At 37.6% G+C, this 25,535-nt stretch overlaps 1 protein-coding gene across 1 annotated transcript in view; it reads right to left on the bottom strand.

The window, feature by feature from the left end:
• The window catches only part of Lyst (lysosomal trafficking regulator), a 154,363-nt gene that overhangs the window by 59,141 nt on the left and 69,687 nt on the right, over nt 1–25,535 (bottom strand). The window contains exons 20-29 of the mRNA XM_048460925.3: nt 21,021–21,170; nt 19,964–20,101; nt 16,000–16,198; nt 13,713–13,844; nt 8,485–9,100; nt 7,380–7,557; nt 4,927–5,096; nt 3,085–3,315; nt 1,118–1,284; nt 240–392 (exon numbers count right to left, since the gene is read on the bottom strand). Coding sequence (XP_048316882.3) covers nt 240–392; nt 1,118–1,284; nt 3,085–3,315; nt 4,927–5,096; nt 7,380–7,557; nt 8,485–9,100; nt 13,713–13,844; nt 16,000–16,198; nt 19,964–20,101; nt 21,021–21,170 — 2,134 coding nt within the window. The remainder of the gene's footprint in view (nt 1–239; nt 393–1,117; nt 1,285–3,084; nt 3,316–4,926; nt 5,097–7,379; nt 7,558–8,484; nt 9,101–13,712; nt 13,845–15,999; nt 16,199–19,963; nt 20,102–21,020; nt 21,171–25,535) is intronic.

Raw genomic sequence — 25,535 nt, 5'->3', positions numbered from 1 at the left:
TTTGATTTTTTTTAAAACCAAGAAATACATTTTAATTCCTTGGAGATGAGACTCGGTATGTTAGATAGGGCTAGCCTCAAACTCCCAGAAACATACCTGCCTCTGTTTCCCTAGTGCTGGGATTAAAGGCATGTGCTTCCATGCCAAGCAAGAAAAATATTTCTAAAGCAAATGACATTAGAATAAACTGTATAGCTGCCTTCAATGTGTAATTATTTAAATGCCGTTTTAATACTCACCAGCAATGCTTTTCCGCTTCTGAGACACTGTATGGTGGTGAGCAGAAGGCGACTGGACTGTATCTATTGGATTTTCGGAGTCATGATTGGCTGTGCTCCTTATAAACTCCAAAGCAGCCTGGAGAACTCTAAGCTGCAGGGCCAAAGCCATATCTAAACCCAGAAGAGACTAGAATGTTTTCAAGCTATCATTGTTTGAATATTTTAACTAAATTAATTTAATATATCATCTACTATATAAGGTATATAATATTCAATATCTAAACAAATCACAATATTCAATATCAAAATGAAAAGGACTTAGACATAAGTTAAAAATAACGTTAAAGAAAATTCCTCTACGGGCACTATAAAATTTTTGTTATTTTTTTGAGACTAACAATGTCTCCTGTATCCCATGTTGATTGTTAACTTGCTATGTAGCTGAAGATGAACTTGAACTCCTGATCCTCCTGCCTCCACACTTTGAATATGTATCATCATACTCAGCCTTACTATAGAAATTTGAATGAAAAAATAATAAACCATAAATGTATTTCATTTTAAATAACTTTCAAAATCAGTAATTTTGTATAAATTAAAAAGCTTCAATAATCCGCATGCTTTCAGGTTTCAGTCACTTTAGTAGCCCCAATTAAAGAAAATTAAAGATCATTCCTCTTCAACATAAGCCTTTGCATTCTACTCAGTTAAAAAAAAAATGTTACTAGTTTCTGCCAGTAGTATATTGCCAGAAACTAATTATATCACGTCATCAATCACTCTATTTTCAACCATTCAAAGGCTGCTTTCTAAGAACAATTAATACCAACACATAATTAAGGTTAAACCTTCAGTAAAAGAGTTATGAGAAAAAATTCATAAAAATTCATTCTTACTTTGTGTCCTCTTGTTTTTGCTATTCTGAAGATATCCAAGAAGTACGATAAGGTCTTCAATAACTCTAAAATACTGAGAGCCCGAGGAACTGCAAGCGTGAATTGTAACTGCTATGAAAAGTTGCTGTATATCACAGGCAAGCAATTTGTATTCGTTCAAAGGAATGCTAAAATGAGTCAAAAACAAAACAAAACAAGAAATCCAAGACATTTATAAGCAAAATAGCCAACAATTTAAGACAAAGAGCTGGTTAAATTCTATGCTATCAGTATGCATTCATTCAACACTTACTTATGCTTACCCTACAGTGAGCAATATACCCCTGTACACCAGGAATGGAAAAAGACATTTTGAGTCCTGTCAAAAATACAGTTTGCAGAGAACTAGATAAGTTAGAAGTGCATCAGATACAGCAGATAGAGATTAACACAAGATACTAAGGGGATACTCACACAGGTTCCTAGCCTACACGAAGGGTAAAGAATAAGGTGTAGTAACAAAACTAAGGGTTAGTTAATTTGAACAAATTAATTAATTAATCTCTCTGCATTTCAGCTGTTTAAATTAATTTTAGGTATTATAAGTTTAAAGTTATACTGAACTTGAATGAAGGATAATAAGCTTTAACGTGTATTAATCACTTATAAACACACAATAAATATGAATCAGTTACTATGCCCACAAATTTAACCTTGATGATCTACTCAGGTATATGACACAGGCTCAAATACTTTTCTATATTTGTTTTTTTTCAAATTAAGTAAGGGTTAGAAATATAAGTTTCTTACAGTCAATTAATACAGTATCACACAGGGACTATCAGTATAATTTATTTTTAGGAAAAACTACTTTCAGAACAAACCTATAGGCATCTTCCAATCTTTATCAATTTTTTGCACTGCAATGAAGACTAAATGTGCTGAGGAAATACAATACTTTGTGGTTTTACTTTTCATATGCACAAGCACATGAACCCTATATATAATAATATATAGCCCAACATTATATATATGATTAATTATATATTTATAGTATATAATTAATATAGCCCAATGAAAGCTGAGTATAAGGAGTCTATCTTTGCCCCAGATAATCACTGGGTACAGATATGTTCTATATTCTGCAAAAATATGGACAACATTTAGTGCTTTGATGTACAATAAGATGGTGCATCTACAGATTCATATTTTAAAATTTTGCTAGTAAAATGGTAAACTCTATCAGATGTGGAGACATCAAAAATACAAACTCTAATTAAGAATTTACTTTTCAAAGCTCTTATTCAACTGGCAGGCAGCGCTTTATAAGTGTCCTTTTGACTATTAGAAGCTAGCAGTGCTAACATAGTATCATAAACTGACCACAGTAGCAGTGATACAGCAGTGAATGAGTAAAAAGATGAGACACATTCTCTGCTGTTCCTGAGCTGCATGTGGATCAGTGAGTTATGCAGCTCTATCTGATCTATTCCTAGCTGTGGGGAGAGGGGGTTGAACTACAGAGACTATAGTGGAAGCTTATAAACATACCTGAGAGTAAACTTACTGTCTTCAATTCTAAATGCTCAAAACCAAGTCATATAAGCAAACTATTCTTAACCAAACATTTCATCTGAAAGATGAAAACATGCCATCTCCAAGTTAACTTAATTTTGTGGAAAAGAAATTCTTTGAAAGAATTACAAAACAAATCAACTCTTTTTTTTCTTTTGGTTTTTTGAGACAAGGTTTTTCTTGTGTAGCGTTGGTACCTCTCCTGGAACTAGCTCTTCTAGACAAGACTGGCCTTGAACTCACAGAGATCTCCCTGTCTCTAACTCCCAAGTGCTGGAATTAAAGGCGTGCACCACCATTACCTGGCTAAAACAAATCAACTCTTTAAGGTAACATTCTAATGATCTTATCAGATGTAATTTTAATTAGATGTATTTAAATTTTAATTATCAGATGCAATTTAATAAACTTACTTCTTTTCTAATCCATTCAGGGCTGCTACTGTATTACACAACACATACAGTAGACCATTATCCAACAACATGTCTGCTACCTTAGAACAAGAGTTTAAAACTTGAAGAAGAAGTAAGAGAGCATTATGCAAGAGTATATTGTCATAGAGAGAGGTCTCTATTAGTCCCAGTACTGGAATGATAGACCATTTTTGGAAAAGTTCCATGTGTTTCACCTCCTCCAGATCAAATCTGTAATAAATAAGATACAGGGAAGAGCATGTTAGGAGCAGTCAGACACAAACTGAAAAAAATGCGTGACACCACAAAGCTGTTTTTAACCTGATTTTAAAGTTATCAAAAAAGTGTTGGAAATAAGGATTTGTAATTCTGAAAAAAAAAGATTATAGTATCTAGTAAGGCAAAACCTAAGAAAAATGCATAAACACTCAGGTAAAATATTCATACAATTTCATAACTTCAATGGATTCATCTGAATTCATCTACTGACAATCTTGTATTCAAAGAACATCTGCCATGTGGAACTATGTAAGTGTAAAGGAAAAAATTTACAAACTATCTTAGTGACAGTGAGCTAGTAAGAATAGCTCAGTACACATGAACAAATCTTTCATCCATGACTTAATATCACTTGCTTCTGTAGTGCAGCAGAATTCTAAATATTTTGTATATTTTCCTTATTGACAAATCAGTATGATGGTATCTGTCCAAATTTCCTTACAAGAGTGTTGTGAGAATAAAATAAGATAATGTAGAATTGTTTGATGGAGGAGGGTTATCTGTCTATTGTGTTATTTTCATTGGTCAATAAAGAGACTGCCTTGGCCCTTTGATAGGACAGAAAATTAGGTAGGCGGAGTAAACAGAACAGAATGCTGGGAAGAGGGCAATGGGGCAGATGCCATGGAGCCAGCCACCAGGTCAGACATGCTGAATCTTTTCCGGTAAGCTACCACCTCGTGGTGCTACACAGATTATTAGAAATGGGTTAATATCAAGATATGAGAGTTAGTCAGTAACTAACTCTCTAGAGATAATGGGCCAGGCAGTGCTTAAATGAATACAATTTGTGTGTTGTTATTTCTGGGACTAAGCTAGCCGTGTGGGAGCCGGGTGAGGCGAAAAGCAGGCCTGCCCGCAGCCCCTCACTACAATTGCTCTAAAACAAAACAAAACAAAACAAAAAATTCATGCAAATGAAAACTACTACCAAAATTACCATGGCTGGGATATAGCTCAGCAGTAGAGTACTTGACTGGCATGCATAAGGTCCTGGGTTTGATCTCCAGTAATACACACATATGCATAAAATGACCACAGTAAATAATCTAAGTTCCCCAAGGTCTGAATTTGTCTGCCACACTAAAGAAATATATATATTTTCTCTATCAAACAGAAAAAAATTTGTGCCAAACTTTTAGTTTCAGCGAATTTTTTTCTTTATCTTTGATTGTATTGTTAATTCTTAAGCATTACACCAAAGTCAAATCTGAACAATCAGCACATCCAGAAATTCCAAAGAAGGACTCTGAGGGGACTGAGGAAGTTCTGTATGGGTCACAAATATCATATAACTGAGATTAAAGGGGCCACCTTTCTTTCAGGGTAGCTTTTTCATGATATGTCAAATCTTCTGTCACTTTCACTTTCCATTGCAGTTGTTTGTTTCCAGTTTCTAACTAGTGAGTAAAATACTAAGAAATAAGTAAAAGGATTGTCATATGTAAAATAATAAATTAATTTCCTGGAAAATGATTTATAGAATTTTTTCTGATGATCCAAAAGAATCACCTAATTTTATATATAAGACAAAAGATCTCTTAGCTATGGCAGAGAACTCACTCTTCATCCAGGCCAATGTGCCGACCAAAGAACATTTCAGTGAAGCACTCCAACAATTCCTGAGTTCCCCGATGAAGATATAACTGGTTGGCTAGTAAGGAAAAGCCGCGGTTCTTCAGGAACTTGTCCCTTTGTTCTTTAGATGCTCTGTTAATATATGCATGTAACAGCTAAAGAAAAAAATTAAGACCATTTAGATGTTAACATTTAATATGTATAAATCATACTATATATTATTCTTCAATTTGTACTACCTGCTACTCATATACATAGCCACATATAGAGAAAGTTAAAAACCATGTCACGTGTATAGAGAACAACTGGCCACTCTGGGATGTTAGCAGTGACACTTTCTTGGGGATTTCATACTTCTTTGACGATGTCCTGTAGCTGAGCAAAGGATCTAGCAGTCTCCTGGGAGCCATGGTTGAATGTAAGCAGAAAATTATGTCTAATTCAAAGGGAAAGAAACCAATGCACTGTATTTTTCTTCATATCTGCACAGACACACACGCACACAGACACAGACAGAAAGACAGACAGACAGACACACACACACACAGACTGCTATTTCTAGACTTCTTGAGAGATCCTCAGCAAAAGCCTGAATTTCCATCTTAAAACTTTTTTCTTTTTCCTCCTCCCCTTCCTTCCCTTCTTAACAGAAATCTCAGAAATTATACATACATACACACACACACACACATACACACATTCACAGAATTTTTGAACTTTACTTATTTTGTATGGGGGAGGTGGAGGTGTGTGCCAGGGTGCACATGTGGAAGCGAGAGAATAACATGTGTGAGTTGGTTCACTCCTACTGTGTAGGTCCTGGGGCTCAAACTCATGCTATTAGGCTTGGCGCTATCTTGCTATTTTGCTGCTAAGCTATCTTGCTATCCCTTATTTTTTAACTCCATAAATGCAACATGTGTAAAACTCAATTAATTACTTTTCTTTCTAAACTGACCTTTCTCACATTTATTAATTTAGATCAACCATAGAACCGTCCCTCTAGATTTCAAAGCAAAACACCCTCTTGGCTTCTCTATTACTGATCCCTACAGGTAAACATGAAGGTTTGTCTCTTTCAAAAGTCTCTCAAATCTGAGTCCTCTGACCTGTATAATTCCAGGCCGTGAGCTGCACTGAAAGATTACAATTCACTGTCACAGTTATTTCCTCTCTGAAGGACTGTGCTCTCTGTAGCAAATCACTTGCTCTTCTCCTTCCTTTTCAGTCAGTCCCTCACAGTGGTGACAGAACTCTCCCCAAACACACTTCTGCTTACCACCCTCCTTAAAGACCTTACTAAGCCTACAGTCAACTATTAAAATGCATCTTTGGCACGAATCCTTCTTTACTTTCTCATAACACTGATTTGCTTTCCTCGTGCTCCTATTCTTTATCAACACTGTCACAGAATTCCTGACATCACACTTAGCAGGCCAATGACTTTCTCCTAGTACAAATAAATGCACTGATGTGAGGACTTATATTATTATCCTTTATATTCCATATAGCTATATATGTATATAGTTATACTGGAACTGCAAGAAACTGAACAACACCTACATTCAGACAAATCAAAGAAAATGAGAATCTTTAAAAGAGATTTCAATATTTGTTAGTTTTTTCAAGGAAGCCATTCATATAGAACAATAATTTATTCAACAGTATATATTCAGTTTGTAACATATATGGACAAATGTTGATGCTCACAGTTTATATCAACTTTAGAGATTAAAAATGAGTACACAAATAAGAGAAAGAAGGCTACACACACACACACACACACACACACACACACACACGAATAAAGAATATGACCAGAGGGAAGTAATTCTCTTATGGTAATCAGGGAAGGAGACAGGTGGGCTGAGACTTAACTGTTCAAAAGTTGATACTACACTGCAGGAAAGACTTCCACTAAACTATAAATTAATCCCTATAATTTTTGTAAAATGGATTTACTGTTGAGATATTTGAATTTATTGGTAAACTGACTGTTACAAATCAATGTATAAAAAAAGACAAGATTAATCTGAATACTATATAAAATGCCAATATGAAGTAACAAAATTACAGATTGTTATTTTTATTAATTTTATTTTATTTTGCTTTTTTATGCATATGGGTTCTTGTCTGCCTGTGTGTTTATAGACTGTTTGTGTTCCGGGTGTCCACAGAGGCAAGGAAAAGGTGTCAGATGCCCTAGAACTGGAGTTACAGATGGTTGTACGCCACTACGTGGGTGCTGAGAATTGAACCTGGGACCTCTGTAAGAGCAGCCCAGTGCTCTTAACCATTAAGCCATCTCTCTAGCCACGACAGTTCATTCTTTTTAAAAATAAAATAAGCTTTAAGTCTTTACATATACTAAACAATTTAAATTACACATATATTTATTTTCCTGATGAAGGTATTATTTATGTAGTTTGTGCCCTTACTTTAATTACTCCTTGCTGGATAGCAGATGACGGGTGGTTAACGAGGACTAGCAGAGTATCTGCTTGAATAATCTTGTCCATCACATCTTCAAGCATAGCATCAGGCAGGATAAGAAGAACTCCACTTAAGAGTTCATATAGTCCACAGCAGATAGGTAGCAAACAGTCTTCAGTGACACTGTGACAAAACCCAGCAAAGTCTTAGTAAGCATCAGAAGGAAATCCACATGAAGAACATCCTAGGAACTACAATGAGAATCAACTTTAACATGCAAAACAAATGCTCAGAAAGTTTAAAAGGGCTTTCTAATTTAAGCACGCTTAACCAACTTACCATTGTCTTTTAAGATAGATGTTCAGATGTTTTCCAGCAGATAGTAGACTAAAATGCAGTCGTCACTGCCACATATGTTACTTAAACTATCTGAAGTTAAAAATCCAAGTCCTCTACTATAACATCAGGGTAAGTCAGCAGCCCAGCATGGAGGCAGGAGGGGCTTATGAGTCTTACCCCTAACTGAGCACCTATTGACAGCTTATGTTCTGAGGGAGGGAGGGCCAGTTCTTTTAAAGGGTGTGGCCCCTGGTAAGTTGACCACTCTCCAGTGAATGCCAACACTCGTGAGTGAGTACATAGGCAGCACAAACTGAAGTTAGTGGGTTAAAACAAAAACTACGAAAGACCATGAAAGGGTGAGGGTTAGAGAGTAAAGGGTGGATCTTGGAGGAGTTAGATGTAAAAAATTTTCAAAGAATTAATAAAATATATTAAAAAATAAAGGTTCTTCATTCTCCCAGCTACATTTCAAATGTCTCATAGGTGAACATTTCACTATCACTGAAAGTTTCATCACTCTGGACCTTGGACATGATCTGGGAACATCAATCTGATGATTTCTCTGAACTAAAGAATTTTCTATCTAATAAACCACAAAAGAGATTTTTCTTAGTTACTTGGCTTTTGGGTGAGTTTAGAATTCAGTATTATCTAAGAACAAATGAATGAGAAGGCATCTTTCGGCTTGGTATTAAGGTAATATGATCAAAAGTGGCATAATAAAGGCATTTCTAGTGCAGGGATTCTGAGGCAAGAAAACATGAGTACCTGTGAGCGCTTGCAGCTCGGTTGTAGTTTGTCTCATAAGCAGGAGAAAAGGCGAAGTTTGCCCAATCATCAGCATGCCTATCAACAAGACTTGGCCACCTACTAGCAGCTGCAGATCCATTCTGAGAGGGAAATGCAAGTCCAAGGCTTGCAATAGTGCTGTGGCTTCGCTGGAATGAGGCCAGTCCCTTGAGATGATCAGGTCGACGTGGACAGGACTCATCACCAGGACTGTCATCATCTGATCTGGGTTCAGTTCCCAAGTCTTTGTGGTCTACTCTGGTCATGGGAAACCCCAGTGTTCCTCTGGAGACCCCATTAGTAGAGGCCTGGGCTGCAAGAAGTGTTTCCATTTCACAAACAGTTCTTGCAGACTCACAGCTACTGATGAATGCTTCCTCTTTGCTTGTTTTCAGTGTGTAGGGACTCCCTAAAGGATTCTGTTTCTCTGGGTGGGCATCTGTAACATTCAGTAACTTGTCAATACTACTGCCCAAACTTCCAGCCAGTTTTTGTGCTTGTATTAGTGGTGAACATGTAGGAAGTGCTGGTAGACTTCTAGATCGAACCATTTCGGCAGTCATCCTCTGTGGAATGATATTGGAAGAACTGGTTCCTAGTAAGTGTACACAGAAAAATAGTACTTAAAAATCTATTCAACAGCACCACTTTTCTTCTGTAAGTCACAACCATGGAACAGACCACCTGCCTTGCACTATTAAAAAAATCTATAAAGGGAAATTTTCATAGACCAAAAAGTACTTGAAATTCACACATGCCAAAACTATCTTTCTTTTCTTTTTCCTTTCTTTCCTTTTTTTTTTAAATTTTAGTTTTTGAGGTAGGCTTTCTCTGTACCTTTGGAGCCTGTCTCGGAACTAGCTCTTGTAGACCAGGCTGGCCTCAAACTGACAGAGATTCACCTGCCTCTGCCTCCCAAGTGCTGGGATTAAAGACATGCGTCACCACCACCTGGCAAAAAACTATTTTTCTTTTAACCACATTTTGTTAAGCTTTCAAAAATATGTCTTTTCCTGTTTTCTTAATAAAATACAATATTGATGGCATGACTTGAAGTCATTAGGATTAATGAGTTCAGTTGCAGTGAATCAGAGTGATTTAATTTACTTAGGCCATCAGTCACAGGATATAACATGACAAAGAAGAAAGAGTTCAGGCTTTACAATAAGACAGGACTGATTCAAATAAAAGTTATGTTAGTTCAGTGGCCATAGGTAAACCACTTCATTACTACAGTGGTAGTTTCTGCAAATGTATGATGAATGTTCAGAATATCTACTCTGCAGGGTGTTTTTAAGGATGAAGAGAAGTCATGAGTGTGATGTACTTAATACAGTGCCTGGACTGTTAACAGGTGCTTAATAAAAGGTAGTACTTGACATTACAAAAATGGCCCTCAGACTGTTCTCTTTCCTATTTCTGCAGTTACTTACTAATGAGAAGTAATCATCTCTCTTCATAGCACTCCAATTTAATAGTTCTAACACTATTTCAGGAGACCAGAAAAATCCTTTATGACAAGAGCACAGGATAAAAGCACAGATTTCCCAATATTTGACCATGAACTAGCAACAATGGAGCAGCAGCCATAGTCCAATAGCTAAGAATTCACACTCTCAGGCTCTGGCCGACACCTATTCTTCCAGAATACAGGAGAGTGTCAAACACAGTGTCTGAGTGAGATAATCAGGTGCTTGTATGTATGTTCAAGTTTTATAAGTGTGGTAGAGTACATAGTTCCTGAAAGAACTGTTTTAGAGGCAAAGCGTTGTGCCAACAAAAGAGATACACAGCTTGGAACTCTTTCCTGGTAATTCTTGATTTTGGCTAGCAGGCTAAAGTTGCCAAAAGACTGTTCAAATAATGAAGCAAAAAAGTAGGGTATGACTATATTTGAAAATGTTTCAAACCAATAGAATTTTTAAAAAGACAATTCCTACAAAATACTAGATGAAAATAATTAAAACATGGCTTTAAAATATTATAATAAATGACCATAAAATGAACTAGAGAATAACTGAAATGTTTTGGAAAATAACATCCATATACCTTGTCTTTCTTTTCCAAAATTCTACTTTGCCTCTAAGACTTAATAGATAATTGTAGTAGAGCTACAGAAGAAGACAAGGTTGTCCTGACAATAAGAGCCATAACCAGCATGAAGAAGACAGCTGCTGGGAAAGGGAAACATGTAGGGCCAATTCATAACCAGGAAATCTACACATACTGTGTTTTCTATAAAGACAGGGATAGTCTGTTAAAAGTAATTATGAAGATAAGAAATTACTATGAGCTTAAAGACTTAAGACATTCTATGGAGAGTGAAATGGGAATTAATTCTGAGCACACAAGTAATGATGGGGCAAGCATTTAAAGCTTGCTCTAGTGTTTGGCAGAGAAGCTGGTTGGCTGGGAGCCATAGTTGAGTTTTTCAAGTCAACAGCCACAGGCTAAGAGACCAAAGATAGCATCAAGGAAACTGCTGCAGTTTCTGGCTAACGGGAATAAGGCTGCACAAATACAGTAGAAGCACCGGGAACTGGGGCAATGTCACAGGAGACAGAGACAGGAGGCTGTTAGAGCAGTTCAAAAGGATGACTGCCTCCTCTTCTAGCTACCACAAACTCCCAGAGGATGCTGTTTCTATGATGTAGGATTCCCCTCTGTATGCTGTGAATACCATTGGTGAATAAAGAAACTGTCTTGGCCTGTTAATAGGGCAGGGTAGAGCAAAGTGGGAAAAACTAAATGGAATGTTGGGAGAAAGAACGTGCAGTGAGAGAGAAGCCTGCTGGAGCCAGAAGGAACTTTACCAGGTAAGCCACAGCCACGTGACAATACACAGATTACTAGAAATGGGTTAAATTAAGATGTAAGTGTTAGCCAATAAGAAGCTAGTGCTAATGGGAAAAGCAGTGACTTAATTAATACAGTTTCTGTGTGGTTATTTCGGGAGTCTGGGCGGATGGGAAAACAAACGGCCTCCTACATTTCTTGATAAAGGGCTAAAGCTGCTTTAAAAATTCTGTTCAAAAGACCTAGAAAAAAGGGGGGTACAACTGCATCTGAAATCAAGAGTCATGTAGGTAACTGAAAATTGACATCCCAGACAGAATGGTACAGAGCACTAGAGCTCTAGAAGTGCTCGGAAGCCGTCATAATCAGGTCATACTGAAGAGAGATACTAACAGTGTTGGAGAACAACCCACATTGGGTGCTATTTGTAGGAAATCAGCCTCGACAAAAATAACTCTTGCCAGGGTAAGGGGCATGGAGATTAGAAAAATAGTAAAGAGGACGAAGACACGAACAAAACAGAAAACATAGGATAGTACTGGGAGGAAGTTCCAGTGAATCGACTGTGTTTAATTTTTCATATGCTTTCATACCGCAATACAAAAGGGGGAAGAAGGCAACAAAAGACTTCTTTAACATGATACAAAGGATAACTTGAACACTTAATTGCTTCAACACTGAGACATCAAGTCATTAGCATTCTGTTGTTTAGATAGTGAAGCCACCCTAGACTGAGTATCCTGAAAGCAGGGACTCCCCAGGTAACCTCCTATTACAAAAGAAGGAGCAAAAGTATGCTTGTATATCCTGATCATCTGTCAGGGTGGGGTGGGTCTACCTGTATGGGCCATCTTAATGTCAAAAGAACCAAGTAACCACACCCTGAATCAGGATATATAGTTTTTTTGTTGTCATCAATCTTCAGTAAACTCCAAATTCTCTGACCATCAGACAAGGTGAAAATAGGTTCACATTTTTGGGCTTCCACATAACAAAGGGGACAGTGAACCTAACAAGTGAGCTCTCTGGCAAAGAAAAGAACAAGACAACCAATATATTTGAGGAAAACTGGAAAGCAAATCAGAAGCTTAATGAAATACAAATGATTATGGTAAGAGGACATATAATGCAATGGTAAGACAACATGAGCCTCATCTATTTTGGGGTCCTCCAGAGACCTGTACTAGGTATGTTATTAGACTAAGTGTAAAGTACTGATACCAGAGGTTGGAAAATGGATTTTTTTAAATTTTATTTTGGCTAAATCTCACCCCAACCCCTGCAACTCCTTCTGGGTCCCTTCTCCCATATTCCTCATTCACTCCTATTGAAGAGTCCAGGCATAAGAAAATAAAAATATAGAAATAAAGAAATATAAAGTTATAAGTCTAGGAGAATGAGAACAGACTATCAGCAGCTTTCTCAGCAGATCAAGGATCATTCATTCACAGTGAGCTATTTTCTCAGATGCTTGGGAAGCATAGGTCATTTTACAACTGGCTGTTTTATTTACAAGGCCAGAGTGTCTCTCTACAAATTAAGAGCAGTGTCCTGACCATCCTTAATAAACAGTAGATGTGAACTGAGTTTAACCTTTAGGAGACAGAGATATGTGACCTCTGGGTCAGACACTGTCTCTGTTATGGGAAACTGGCACCACCAGAGGAGAGGCATGACCTCAGTTTACACCCGGAGGTACCAGGAGATAGTGGATAAATAAAAAGGTTTAATTAATGAGCTCTGATAATGGAGATTATAAAGTATGACAGTCAGTATCTGAAGATTTACCTGAAAACAGTGTAAAAGGTTTTTCCTCCTAAATTCTCAGCCCAGAAACCAGTTAATTCCAAATTCCTCCTAGACATTAGCACTCACTCCCCTCCCTAGGGTCTCCGCTGACCAACCCAAGGGTCAGGGCAAGGTTGTAAAATTCTTTTGATCAGGGATAATGCCTGGTGCCCCTGCTATAAAAAGTAGGTTCAAAAAGCAGCCGTTTGCCACAGCCTAACAAACACCATTTCTGGCTGTGGTCTCAGCTAGCTGATAAGCTTCTGTGCCCCGCGGTGTTTTGATTTTTTTTTTTTTTATTTTTAAGTTTGCTTCTGGTTTTCCTAGGATCTGGTTTCTGGAATAAAGTTTGCTTCTGGTTTATTAGACTTGGTGGTGTTCTCATCTTTGCGCGACCCCCCTGGACCCAACACCTATGTCATGTGTGTGTGTGTGTGTGTGTGTGTGTGTGTACACAAAATGTACTAAGTCCAATCAGTTTTGCCAAATAAAACTAAATTCATTAAACATACTTTGGCTGGATATCAGGTTATAGCATACAGTTACAACATGCACATATTGACTGTTTATGATTGTTATAACTGAGATAAAATAATCTGCAGTTTAATCTTTGCTATTATTACCTTCAGACTGTGATGCAGTAAAGGCAGACGGACTTATTACCAGAAATCCAGGGCTGGGGAAAGATTGCCCTCCACTGCTAGAATGCCGCAGGTACATGATTGACTGCACTTTCTCCTGAAAGATCTTGCCATCTGGAATTGGTTTTGAGATAGGAAAATTTAAAATAGGATAAAACAAAAGTAACCTTTAAACATAAGTCATTAAACATGAATTTGGGCAAAAAAATGTTCAAATAGAAACAAATAAGGCCTGATTCATACTGTCAATATAGTTAGTATGTAAGGATTCATTCTACAATTTCTCACTATAGATTCTGTGGCTATTGACTATTATAATCTACATTAACTTCTACATTCTCTGAACTCCAAGTATATTAACAATTATTTCTGAGGTTTCACATTTTATCACTACCCTTTCATATATAATTGTGATCTCTCCAAATAGACTGTTTACTTATTCCTATATATTTGATTTATTTTTATTTGAATTTATGTGGATATATGTGTGACTGCCACATGTTTATCTTGTGCTTCCAAATTTCAGAAGAAGGTATCAGATCTCCTGGAGCTAGAGTTATAGGTAGTAGTGGGTTCTGGAAACTGAACTTAGGTCCTCTGGAAGAGCAGCAAGTCTTCTTAGCCACTAAGCCATCTCTCCAACCCTTGTCTTTTATTTTATGAATCCTAAGTAAGACTCTCAGTTTAATCATCCTTTTTAGCTTCATACTTTGAAATTTTTTTCCACCTTGGCGTTTTCTTTCTTTTTTTTTTAAATTTCCCACTCATTCCCTGTGGAGAGTTGGAACTACCTGTACACCTGCTATCCTTCATGACCATTTTCCATTCAATCATCTCCCCCCCTGGATTAGTATCATAGCTTTCTAAGACATAATTGATAGATGTCTTATGTATCCTAAGATCTTCCGAGTACCAGAATTCTGACAAATATCAGCATGACTTAACACACCCCAGACGTTTCCTGTTGCTTTAATACCTTAGATAAACTCAAGCTTCTTGTGTTTAAGAACCTCGATGTCTGCCAGGCCTCTCTATTTGTGCCTCAGTTAGGACTACTATTGCTGTAATGAAACATCATGACCAAAGCAACTTGGGGAGGAAAGGATTTATCTAGCTTATACTTCCATATCACTGTTCATTACTGAAGGAAGTCGGGACAGGAACTCAAGCAGGACAGGAACCTGAAGGCAGGAACTGATGCAGAGACGATGGAGGGGTACTGCTTACTGGCTTGCCATATGTAGCTTGCTTAGCCTGCTTTCTTATAGAACCCAGGGCCACCAACCCAGACATGGCACCACCCACAATCACAAATTTAAGAAAATGACCCAAAGCCTAAAGCAGGATCTTCTGCTGAGTCACTCTGCTGCTGCCTACAGTGGGATCTTATGGAGACATTTTCTCAGTTGAGGTTCCTTCCTCTCTGATGACTCTAGTTCGTGTCAGTTGACATAAAACCAACCAGCATATTGTGTCTCTTACTTTTAGTAACACCAGCCTCTAGGTTCCTTGTCAGTCTTGTCTAGAATACCATTCCCATTGCTCTTTCCTCATTTCTATTAGACTCTAAACAAAAAACAAACACCTTTCCTTCAGGAATATCCCCCAGTCCCCCAGTCCCTGCTCTATGCTACCAGAAAAAACACACATACATCCACATAAACAATGGCTTCCTATCTCTGTGCTGTCCACAAGCCTAGTATAACTATCAGTTCATTTCTTTGTCCCCTCTACCAGATGTAAGCCCCTTAAGAAAGGAAACATTTTACTAATCTTTGAATATTCTGATTCTAGAATCTTGTGCGGTACTTTCTTCACTAAGTGTGCTAAGCTAACCTAACATGAAGTGATGTTTTATAAATTCATTTAAAGTTTTATTGATGATCATTCATTTTATTTATTACACTTCTTTAAATGATTCTTGTACAACCAGATTTCCATTTTTGATTTACTACCTAGCTCTCTCATAGTTTCACCCTTACTTACTTTCTTACCAAATTTTACCTCTGCAATTTTAAAGAAGCTGGTTAGGTTACCTACTATTAATTGTTCTTTTCTGAATACACGCCTCTTCCCTCCTCTTGATATTCAAGCTCCTTGGAGGCAGAGACCAATTTGGTTTATCCTGTAACTCACTGTTTTCTATCCCCAAGATACAATTAGGGTCATTTCCAGCACAGAGAAACCATTCAATGAATATCAAAACAAATGTGGGTGAGCAGAAAAAAGAGAACGGAAACAGTTAAGACCCAACAATGACCATACTCACCTATGTGCAAAGAGAAGTAAAAGTTTGTGGGGTTGTGACAAACGTAAGTATTAGTAGGAGGGTGTACAGCTAACAGGAAATTGAAAATAATTGTCAATAATTCCAAATCTGGAGGAGATCCAAGGACTTCAGCAATGATTTTCACAAACGATCTACAAACCTCTCGGGGCATGGATGTAAGCTGTCCTTCTCTGTGTTCCTGAAAAATTAAAGTCAAATACTTTTTTATACTTAGAAAACTATCAACTACTATTTTTTATTTAAACAAGATAGTCTTTTAAAAATCTTTATAATTGTCATTACTATTAGTGTAGGGGGAGTGGTGCACATGTAGAGGTCAGAAGACAACTTTGTGGATAATTCTCTCCTTGTACCTTTACATGGGTTCTGGGGATCAAATTCAGGTCACCAGGCCTACATGACAAGCATCCTATCTGCTGAATCATCTCACTGATATTATTTTTAAGACAGAATTTTGTTGGTTTACTACTCTAGTATGACCATAGTTACTATTAAATTGAGGCACTACTTCTCAATTCAAGTAATCTTGCCATGAAAAATTCATAAAAAGTGATGGCAATTTAATTCTAGCCCTCTTAATTTAATTAAGTGAGTCAAGTTACACTGGCAAACTCACAAGCATGGACTCAAAAGCTAAAGTGTCCAAGTGTGCAAAGTGGCCCTACACTTAGGTTAACATTGCCATGATGTCTCTTTGTCTACATGACTAAGGTTAATGCTAGTAAACAAGATCATTTTAAGAATTAAATAATAGAATCTCTTAGAACATTGTCTCAGACACTAAGCTGTATGCAGGGTAACCTTCTTATAATTCAAAAAGCTGGAAGAAAAGCTTTCGATTTCAGGATTTTGGATTTGGGGGATCTCTAGACAGACTTTATAGATGAGTATCTATAATCCCAAAATCAGAAATGTTACAAATGGAATTTTTTTCGTGCATAAAGCTTACTTCTTTTAATATCAGCATCACTCTTAGAACATCACTCCACTATGATTATTAGATATGGAAGGACCTCTTACAATAGAACAAATTAGTTACAGTCATATATCGTGCCCCAACTTTCTCACAAATATTTTTTTACAGTGGTTTTATCTTTCACTTATAGAATATAGGTTTAAAGTGGTTATTTGACTAGCCTGAACCACACAAAGAAACAAACAATTGTTCAACTATAACCTAAACCCCAGAATCTTTGCTCTGTACTATTGACTGCATAGATTATAGAACTTGGTAGGATGTCTTACATTACTAAAAATGGAGGCTGACATAACTTGTTTCTCTCTTTTAACTCCATCTTCCCAGAGGATGGTAATTAACCTCCTGGTTAAGGGCACAGAATATAAAACTGCCCTGTCTTCTGTCACCCTATGTCCAAATACAATACAAAGTTAACCCTCCACTCCATTTATTCTGATGTACTGCTGAATCAGAGTACTAAAAAGGGAGTTGTTAATTCTGAGATAATTTAGTCATCCAACTAGCTCAGATTTAAGAACAAAATCTATTAAGGTTTCTCAAATGTTCAATGAAAACAAAAAGTTATACCTCCTTACTTCCAACTCAGAGTACATTTCTGCTATAGTCATCTATCTTTCTTTTAATCATGCCTCTTTACCTTCCCAGCTTTCTGCTTGCATCATCAGTGAGCTTTCTCCATCACATGGCCCCTTTTGCTATCTCTTTGTCCCTTGCTCACCTCAGCTTCCACTCTCCTGACCTTTCTGGTTCTTCTCTTTGGTTACTCTTTCTTTAGCTCCTATAGCCTGTTTTCACCTCAGAGAATGGATATTTCCCAAGGGAAAACAACAACAACAACAACAACAACTCAGCTTTCATTATATCCTAGCTAGGCTGCTTACCTGGGAGTGCTACCCTGTCAACCCGGTCATGTGTTCACAGCTACTGCCACCGAGTACACCGCTGAAAGCCCAGATATAGGGTATGTATGAAAAATAAAACTGGGTCACTTTTTTTTGTTTGTTTGTTTGTTTTCTGTTTTTTGTTTTTCAAGGCAGGGTTTCTCTGTCGCTTTGGAGCTAGTTCTGGAACTAGCTCTTGTAGATCAGACTGGCCTTGAACTCACAGAGATCCAACTGCCTCTGCCTCCAGTACTGGGACTAAAGGCGTGAGCCACCACTGCCTGGGTTGGTCGCTTTTTTGATACTACCATTCTTTCAGTCTCACAATTTTTAGTGTTTTCATATGTGTGTGTGTGTGTGTGTGTGCAATAATATAACATAATATATAGACTCCTGACAACTCTATTAAAACAGAATTAGCCTTAGAAGTGATATCTTTTTAATCTCCTTCATACTTGCTACTTTATACTCTTGATACTTTATCACCTTAGTTCAAGGCTTGTACACAATACTCAGGAACTAATGTAATTGCCTCAGATTCATTGTACTGAAAATTCATTACTCCTTCCAAAATGTCACAAAGGTACTGAGATATTGTAAATGCAAAGACCAAGTTCATTTCTTTACATACTTTACACAAGATTCATGTTTAATAAAATGTGGTAAATGAACTTTCTGAATGAAGGGTGAAAAAAAAGACCTTTTAGAAAAAGAAATTACTACCCGAGTTTTAAAAGCATTTGAAGAAGAATTATGGGAGAGAAAATATCTTTGAAAAAGTTGACTATCACATGGTCATATAAACTTACTGCGAATTGGCAATCAATTTTAAAATAAACAAACAAATTTAGAGGAAAATAGAAGCATAAGTGATACATAAAATATTCATCAAGCTAAGAAATCAAAGTGTTATATTTCCGAAGAAAATAACCTGATGTATCACAGGAGCCAAGAAATGTACATATGATGCTTTTCAAAGTAAGTATTCATTTAGTGCCTATGTATGCCTGATACAGATGGTCAACAGCAGCAATAACAAAAATCCCATGTCTGATTTTTACAAGATTTCAGAGGGAAATAAACTGCAATATCATGAACAACATAAAATACCATATATGTATAGCGGGAACAAATGTATAAAGCAGAAGGGGCCAATTAAGATGAAAAAATCAGGGCAGGCTTCTTTTCAGGAGCAAGTTTAAAGAGATAGAAAAATGTAAAGGTTAGAAGCCACAGGGGTAAGCACACGTAGGCCAAATGAAAAGAACAGGATCAACAACATCCAGCGGGGGGGGAAAAAAAAATCATGTGCCAAAGGAAGGAGAACCTCTCATTTGTGGCGAGAGGAGGTGGGGGGAATACCAGGGGTTTAGTGGCCTAAGAGGCCTGCATGTCATCAGATCGTACATGTCAGCATATCTGAATTTTAACCCAACTATACTGTGAAGGCATCAGGCTATAAAAGCAAAGGCACTAGCCTCCTGACGTGATAATAAAAATCCCTAGATCCCATCTTATCTGGGCTTATCTTACTTGACAAGACCAATGGATGTTTCAAACATTAAAAACAAAAACAAAACCTTGGGAAATAGCTCAATATATCAACCAGAGAAAAGGACATTTGGAAAGGCAGATCACAGCACAGACATAGAAACATAAGCTAGTGTCACCTTTAACATAATATTTTGGATATATTATCATGTTGCTAGTTAACATATAAAATAGACCTACAATAAATTGTATTTATTAAAAGTGTACATACATATGTGTGAGTTGATATTTAAAAGCTATATAATGAGTTAGGAATCACTAAATGTTGATGTTCAGGAACCACAAAATTATTATATTCCAACACAAAGAAACATACAGAAATTTACTAGTTGTTCTTTTGTAGTTTGAGTTAGGCAAGATGACAGTGTAAAGATCAGGAGGCAAGAGCTGAAAGAAAACAGGCCTGCAGAGTAGTAAGACAAAAGACAGAAAAAATCCCCATTGACAGGCCTGTGAAATCTTCATGTGCACAGCAGTGGGTTAGTAACAGAAGTAACTGCAGGAGATATTTCGGCAGATACATGAAAAGTACCTGTAAAACCTGACAAGTCAGTAGGAAGTGATGAACTACATGGGCGTTCAGCAACTGCTTAATATTAAACTGCTGCTGCTGGTGCTCTGCCCGGATGAGGACTTCCAGAGCTGCTAGCAGAGTCTCCCACACACCTTGCTGAGAAAATAAACATGCACCAATTAGCACAGTTATGGAAAACATGCTGAGGGCCTCTTAGAAGATTTGAAACATTACTACTTAACACTGTGCATACTCTATGTTAAAGATTAAATTTGTTGGGGTTGGGGCATGCAAGTCTTAAAATTTATTCCTTTCAGATTATCATTACTTCAGGCAGTTCAAAACTCCACACAGTGAACAAGCCTCCAGACTTAATTTATAATTAACATTATAATTTATATATTTATAAGCTTATAAATATATACATTTATAATTACATTGAAGCAACAAAACCATCCTCTCCTCCAAAATAATTAGTGATTGTTTTTAAAATATTTTTGTTAATTCTTTAATAATTTCATACATTCAATGTATTTTGATCTTATTCACACTCCTCCCCCAATTCCTTTCAGACACACCTCCCCCTCCTTACAACTTCATGTCCTTTAAAAATCATTTAAATAAGATGATTATATTTAAATGTCCTTTGGAAGGTGAGAGGTCCAGGACACCATAACATACACTCACACTGAAGTATTCCTCAACCTTAGAAGAACAAGAATTCTGTATGAATTCTGAGGGCACTATACTAATCTAACCATAAAGAAACAAATACAAATAAAAACAAATTAATGATTCCATTTATATGAGATATTTAAGAATAGTTAGTATCAAGACCCCCCAAATACCATAGCAGTTGTGAGCACTAAGAGGGAGAGGCAAAGAGGTTTGATGGGTATAGTTTTGTTTTTATAATATGAAAAAAGCTATGAAGATAAATATGGTGATGGCTGTACAACATTTGCATACAAGTAATGCTTCTGAACAGCAAACTTAAAATGATTGGGATAAGCAAATTGAATGCTATATTACTTTACCACACTACACAGATGAAATAAAAGTACACATCACATGCCTCTGCCTTATTCCATATCTTCCAGTCGAGTAACAGTTCCTGCAACAGCTTAACATCTTGGATTATAGCATGAGACTCGACATCCAATTTGAACTCTCCATGCTCATTGATGTGGATAACTTCTTCACCACAGCAACCTTCAAGAAGGGCCTATATAAAATTAGCATTGATGTCATATACAGTAATAACTGGATAACCAAATAACTCACTAGAAGAATCAGCAGTCATAGAATCAAACTTAAAGGAAAATGAGTAAGGAATTAAACATTTCTCCAAATATCTATTTTATAAAACAATTCAACTTAGTGACAAATCATGAATTTTCAAATAGTTATGATTATCTGATTTTCAACACAGGGTAAACCACCTATGATTCATTTTTAGTCTTCCTTTTCTTGCAGCAGTAGTGATGGGACCTGGGATTTGTACATTACTGACATGCACTCTATCATGAAACAAAACCCCAGCCCTTGATTTATTCTTGTTGCTCTGAGTTCAAGTTCCAGTGTAAATATACATATTTTAGACTGCTTAATCCTCCCGATAACCTCATGAGATATAAATGATTGAGGAAGCTAAGGCTCAGATAGATAAATTTAACCATTGGATTTTAAGAATTTTTAATTTTTTTTTTATTTAGTGTGTTCTATGTGTGGGGGTGTGTACCTGAGTGCAATTGCCTTAGAGACCACAAGAGGGCAAGCTTATTCACAGGAGGAAAATTTATACCTGTACTACAAATCTGTTCAAAAGTCCATGGCTCAGGAGGTTATAGGACATAGGGGGAAGATACAATTGTTGTTATGTTAAATGGTCATGTTATCAAACTGTCTTCTAAGTACTTATGTTTATATCAAAGATTTCCTTTGCTTTCACTCATTATAACTAGTCAAAGTGATCAGAACAAATGAATATGACTGTTCAGCCCTGAACAGGATATCTCTATCCACCTCCGTACTCCCAAGAATCAAGGAGCATCAAAGAATGTAAGAGCTGGAGAATGGGGGAGGAGCGCTGGAGGTGATATCTTCTGAATATGTCAAGGCTTTGGCACATAGGAACTCACAGCAGGCTGCACAAAATCAAGCCATTCAAAAGTCCAGCATGGATGAGGAAGGGGCTCATGAGCCGCCACTGCCACCACCACCTAGTTGAGGAGCTTTTGGCAACTGATGGCTGCTGAGGAAAGAATGTAATTTTCTTCAGGGTGTGGGTGTTTGTAAGTTGCCCATGCTTCAGTAGATGACCTCACACCCATGTGCATACAGGCAGTACTAATTGGATCCACTAGGTTAGAGGTTTTTTTTTTTTTTTAAGACCAAAAGATGAAAAGTCATACTTGTCAGACATCAAGGTAAGCTGCTTGCAGACCTCTTCCCCTCTCTGTTACCCCAGACCCAGTTCTCCAGTCTCACCTCTAGAGATGCAACAGAACACCAGTTGCAGCCCCCAGTCCAACATACATCTCCTGTGGATTCCCACAGACCACCCCTTCTAACTTCCCTTCCCCCAATTCATCCCAGCATCCCAGCCTCCAATACCAGCATGCATTCTTCATGAACACACTAGTTGAACGGGCCAGGAAAACAGGAAGCACACAGCTATCACACTCTCAGAAAACTCAGAGAGGAACAGAAACCAAGGAACAACACAACCACCCAACAAAGACAAATCAAGAAATCAGTACCATCCCCAAACCCAGATGCCAAGACACCAGTGTGAAAACATAACCAGCAACAGCCAGGACAAGATATCTCTGCTAGAGCCCAGCTGTCTTACCACAACAGGCCCTGAATATTCCAACATAGACGAGACATAAGAAAAAGACCTTAAAGCAGCTTTTATGAATGTGAAAGAGGTCCTTAAAGAAGAAATTAATAAACCCATTAAAGAAATTCAGGAAACACATACAAACAGGGTAAGTAAATAAATAAAATTGTTCAATACCTGAAATTGGAAATAGAATCAATAAAAATGCAAACTAAGGGAATTTTCAGGGAATGGTAGGATGTCCAGCAGTTCTTTTATTGTCTAGGATTGTTTTTGCTATCCTGAAATTTTTGTTGTTCCCTATGAAGTTGAGAATTGTCCTTTTAAGATCTGTAAAGAACTGTGTTGGAATTTTGATGGGAATTTGCATTGAACCTGTAAATTCTTGGTAGGATGGCCATTTTTACTACGTTAATCCTATCAATCAAAGAGCATGGGAGATCTTTCAATTTTCTGTTATCTTCTTCAATTTCCTTCTTCAAAGACTCGAAGTTTTTATCATATAAGTCTTTTACTTGCTTGGTTAGAGTTATCCTAAGATATTTTGTATTTTTCAAGGGTATTGTGAAAGGTGTTGTTTTCTCCTATATAAAATGGCAAATGAATTGAGAAAGAAACAACACCTTTCACAAGTTGCACTACAGAGCTATAGTAATAAAAAAAATCACTGATATGGTGATCAAAATTAATCTCTTGGTGATCCAGGCTTGTGATAGGAACCACCAGTTACAAAACAGTGACAGACCTTAGTCTATTTGTTTTTTCCGGCCCCTTTCAATCTCTAGCTGTCACCTGTCCTTTCTTGGCTAGTTATCTCTTAATCTATCTTAACCCCTGTGAGATAGGGACCAAAAGTACCAACCTCAGTATTCTGAGATTTAAAGAGACAGCCCAAAGGGAAATAAGTAAGCCAAGCTCTGAGGAACCTTCCAACTCCAGTGGTTCCTACTTCTGGTAGAGCTCCTTCTCAGGTCCCAGGCTGAGAAACCAAGCACACATATCTAAAGACCAAGGGAGGGCCTGGATGGTAAAGTGCATGGGCTTGTGAGCACCACTAGTTACATCCAGCCTCAGGGCTTCCAAGACTCATGTCCCCTGTGGATGGCTCTTGACTGGAGACTCTCAGTTCCTCTCAACACCCTTGCAATGGTTTGGAGGACTCAACAGATGCCGAAGACAGAGTAACCAGCCCCAGTGGAATGTATAGTGGCGAAACGACTGCAAAGTTGATGACATGTGCTCTTGGGAAAGAGAGATAGGGCCTGGAACAAGGATGGCAGCTAAAAGGTGAAGGGCAGTCCTAGCTCTCAGTAGCGGTAGTGATCAGGTTTGAAGGGGCCATCAATGGTCATGCCCAGATACTGGGCCTGCTATTCAGTAAGCTTGGTCAGCTTTACATTCAGCTTGCCCAAGTGGGCTTCGACCACTGCTCAAAAGAGGAATCTTTCACTTATTTGTTCATTCATTCATTCATTCATTCATTCATTATATTCAATTGAGTTGCTGGCCAAGAGGTCCCATGGAAATTCCCAAACAATCCAAGATGTTGCTAGGACAAAAAGTTGCTCTCTGTAAGCTGACAGTGGTGCCCCATTGCCAAGGACAACACATACATAACTCACTAAACACAGAAGTTGAACTGGTGCATGGAGCCCTCAGCCCTAAGTTCTACTCTCTTTAGCATGGGAAGGTACTCTGCGGGCTACCAAAAGAGAAACGTGGATACCAACACATGCACAAAACCTTTGACCTATAATCTGTCCTGCCTGCATAATATACTAGGGTAATGGTGGCATAGAACTTGTGGGAGTAGCCAAGCAATGTCTAATATCACCTAAGATATATTCCACGAGAAGGAACCCTCACCTGACACTGCTTGGGTAACCAAGAACCAGAGACTAGACAGTCCAGAGACCTAGGGTAAAACCAAACCTTACTGGTCTAAAATTAAAATTAAAAAAATCAATAAAATGACTCCTCCTAATATTCTGATATGCTCATATATCAGTGTGCCTTATCCAGTCATCATCAGAGACGCTTCCTCTGGCAGCAGATGGAAGAGATGCAGAGCCCCTCAGTCAGACAGAGTCTAAATTGGAGGTCTCCATCATCAAACCCCTCTTCTCAGAGGTCAGGGAATTCAAAGAAAGAGAAAGTTGAAAGAGTTTAAGAGCCAGAGAAAATGGAGGACCTCAAAGAACAAGGCCCTCTGAATCTGGCTAAGTTGATTCTAAGCAAGGTGCATATGAGTGCTCACAGAGCTCACTGAAGCAGTAAGCACAGATGTTTACAAGGGTGTGCACCAGGTCCTCTGTATATATATTATACCTATTAGTTTAGTATTTTTATGGGACTTTTGACTGTGAGAACAAGAGGATCTATGACTCTGTCTGCTCTGGGGAGTCTTCCTACTGTTGAGTTGCCATGTCCAACTATGACATGAGAGTTTTTGCTTCATCTCATTATATTTTCTTTTGTCGTGTTTGGTTGTCATCTTAGAAACCTGTTCTTGTCTTATGAGACATAAAGGGAGGATCTGAAAGGAAGGGGACATGGGAAAGAACTAGAAGGAGTAGAGAGAAGGGACTATAATCAGGATATATTATATGAGGAAAGAGTCTATTTTCAATAAAAGAAAACAAATATGAAGAAGGAGAAGAAAAGAGCAAGAGGGTATGAAGTTGGGAGAAGGTCTTATTGGGCAGGAGTCCAGGAGAGTTGGAGGTAAGAAGTGGGGAGAAGATA

Source organism: Myodes glareolus, chromosome 14, assembly GCF_982192425.1.
Source record: "Myodes glareolus chromosome 14, mMyoGla1.1, whole genome shotgun sequence".
In the NCBI taxonomy this organism is placed as follows: domain Eukaryota; kingdom Metazoa; phylum Chordata; class Mammalia; order Rodentia; family Cricetidae; genus Myodes; species Myodes glareolus.
Note: the sequence above shows the minus strand (reverse complement) of the source record. Positions and strands in the feature narration are given on the sequence as shown.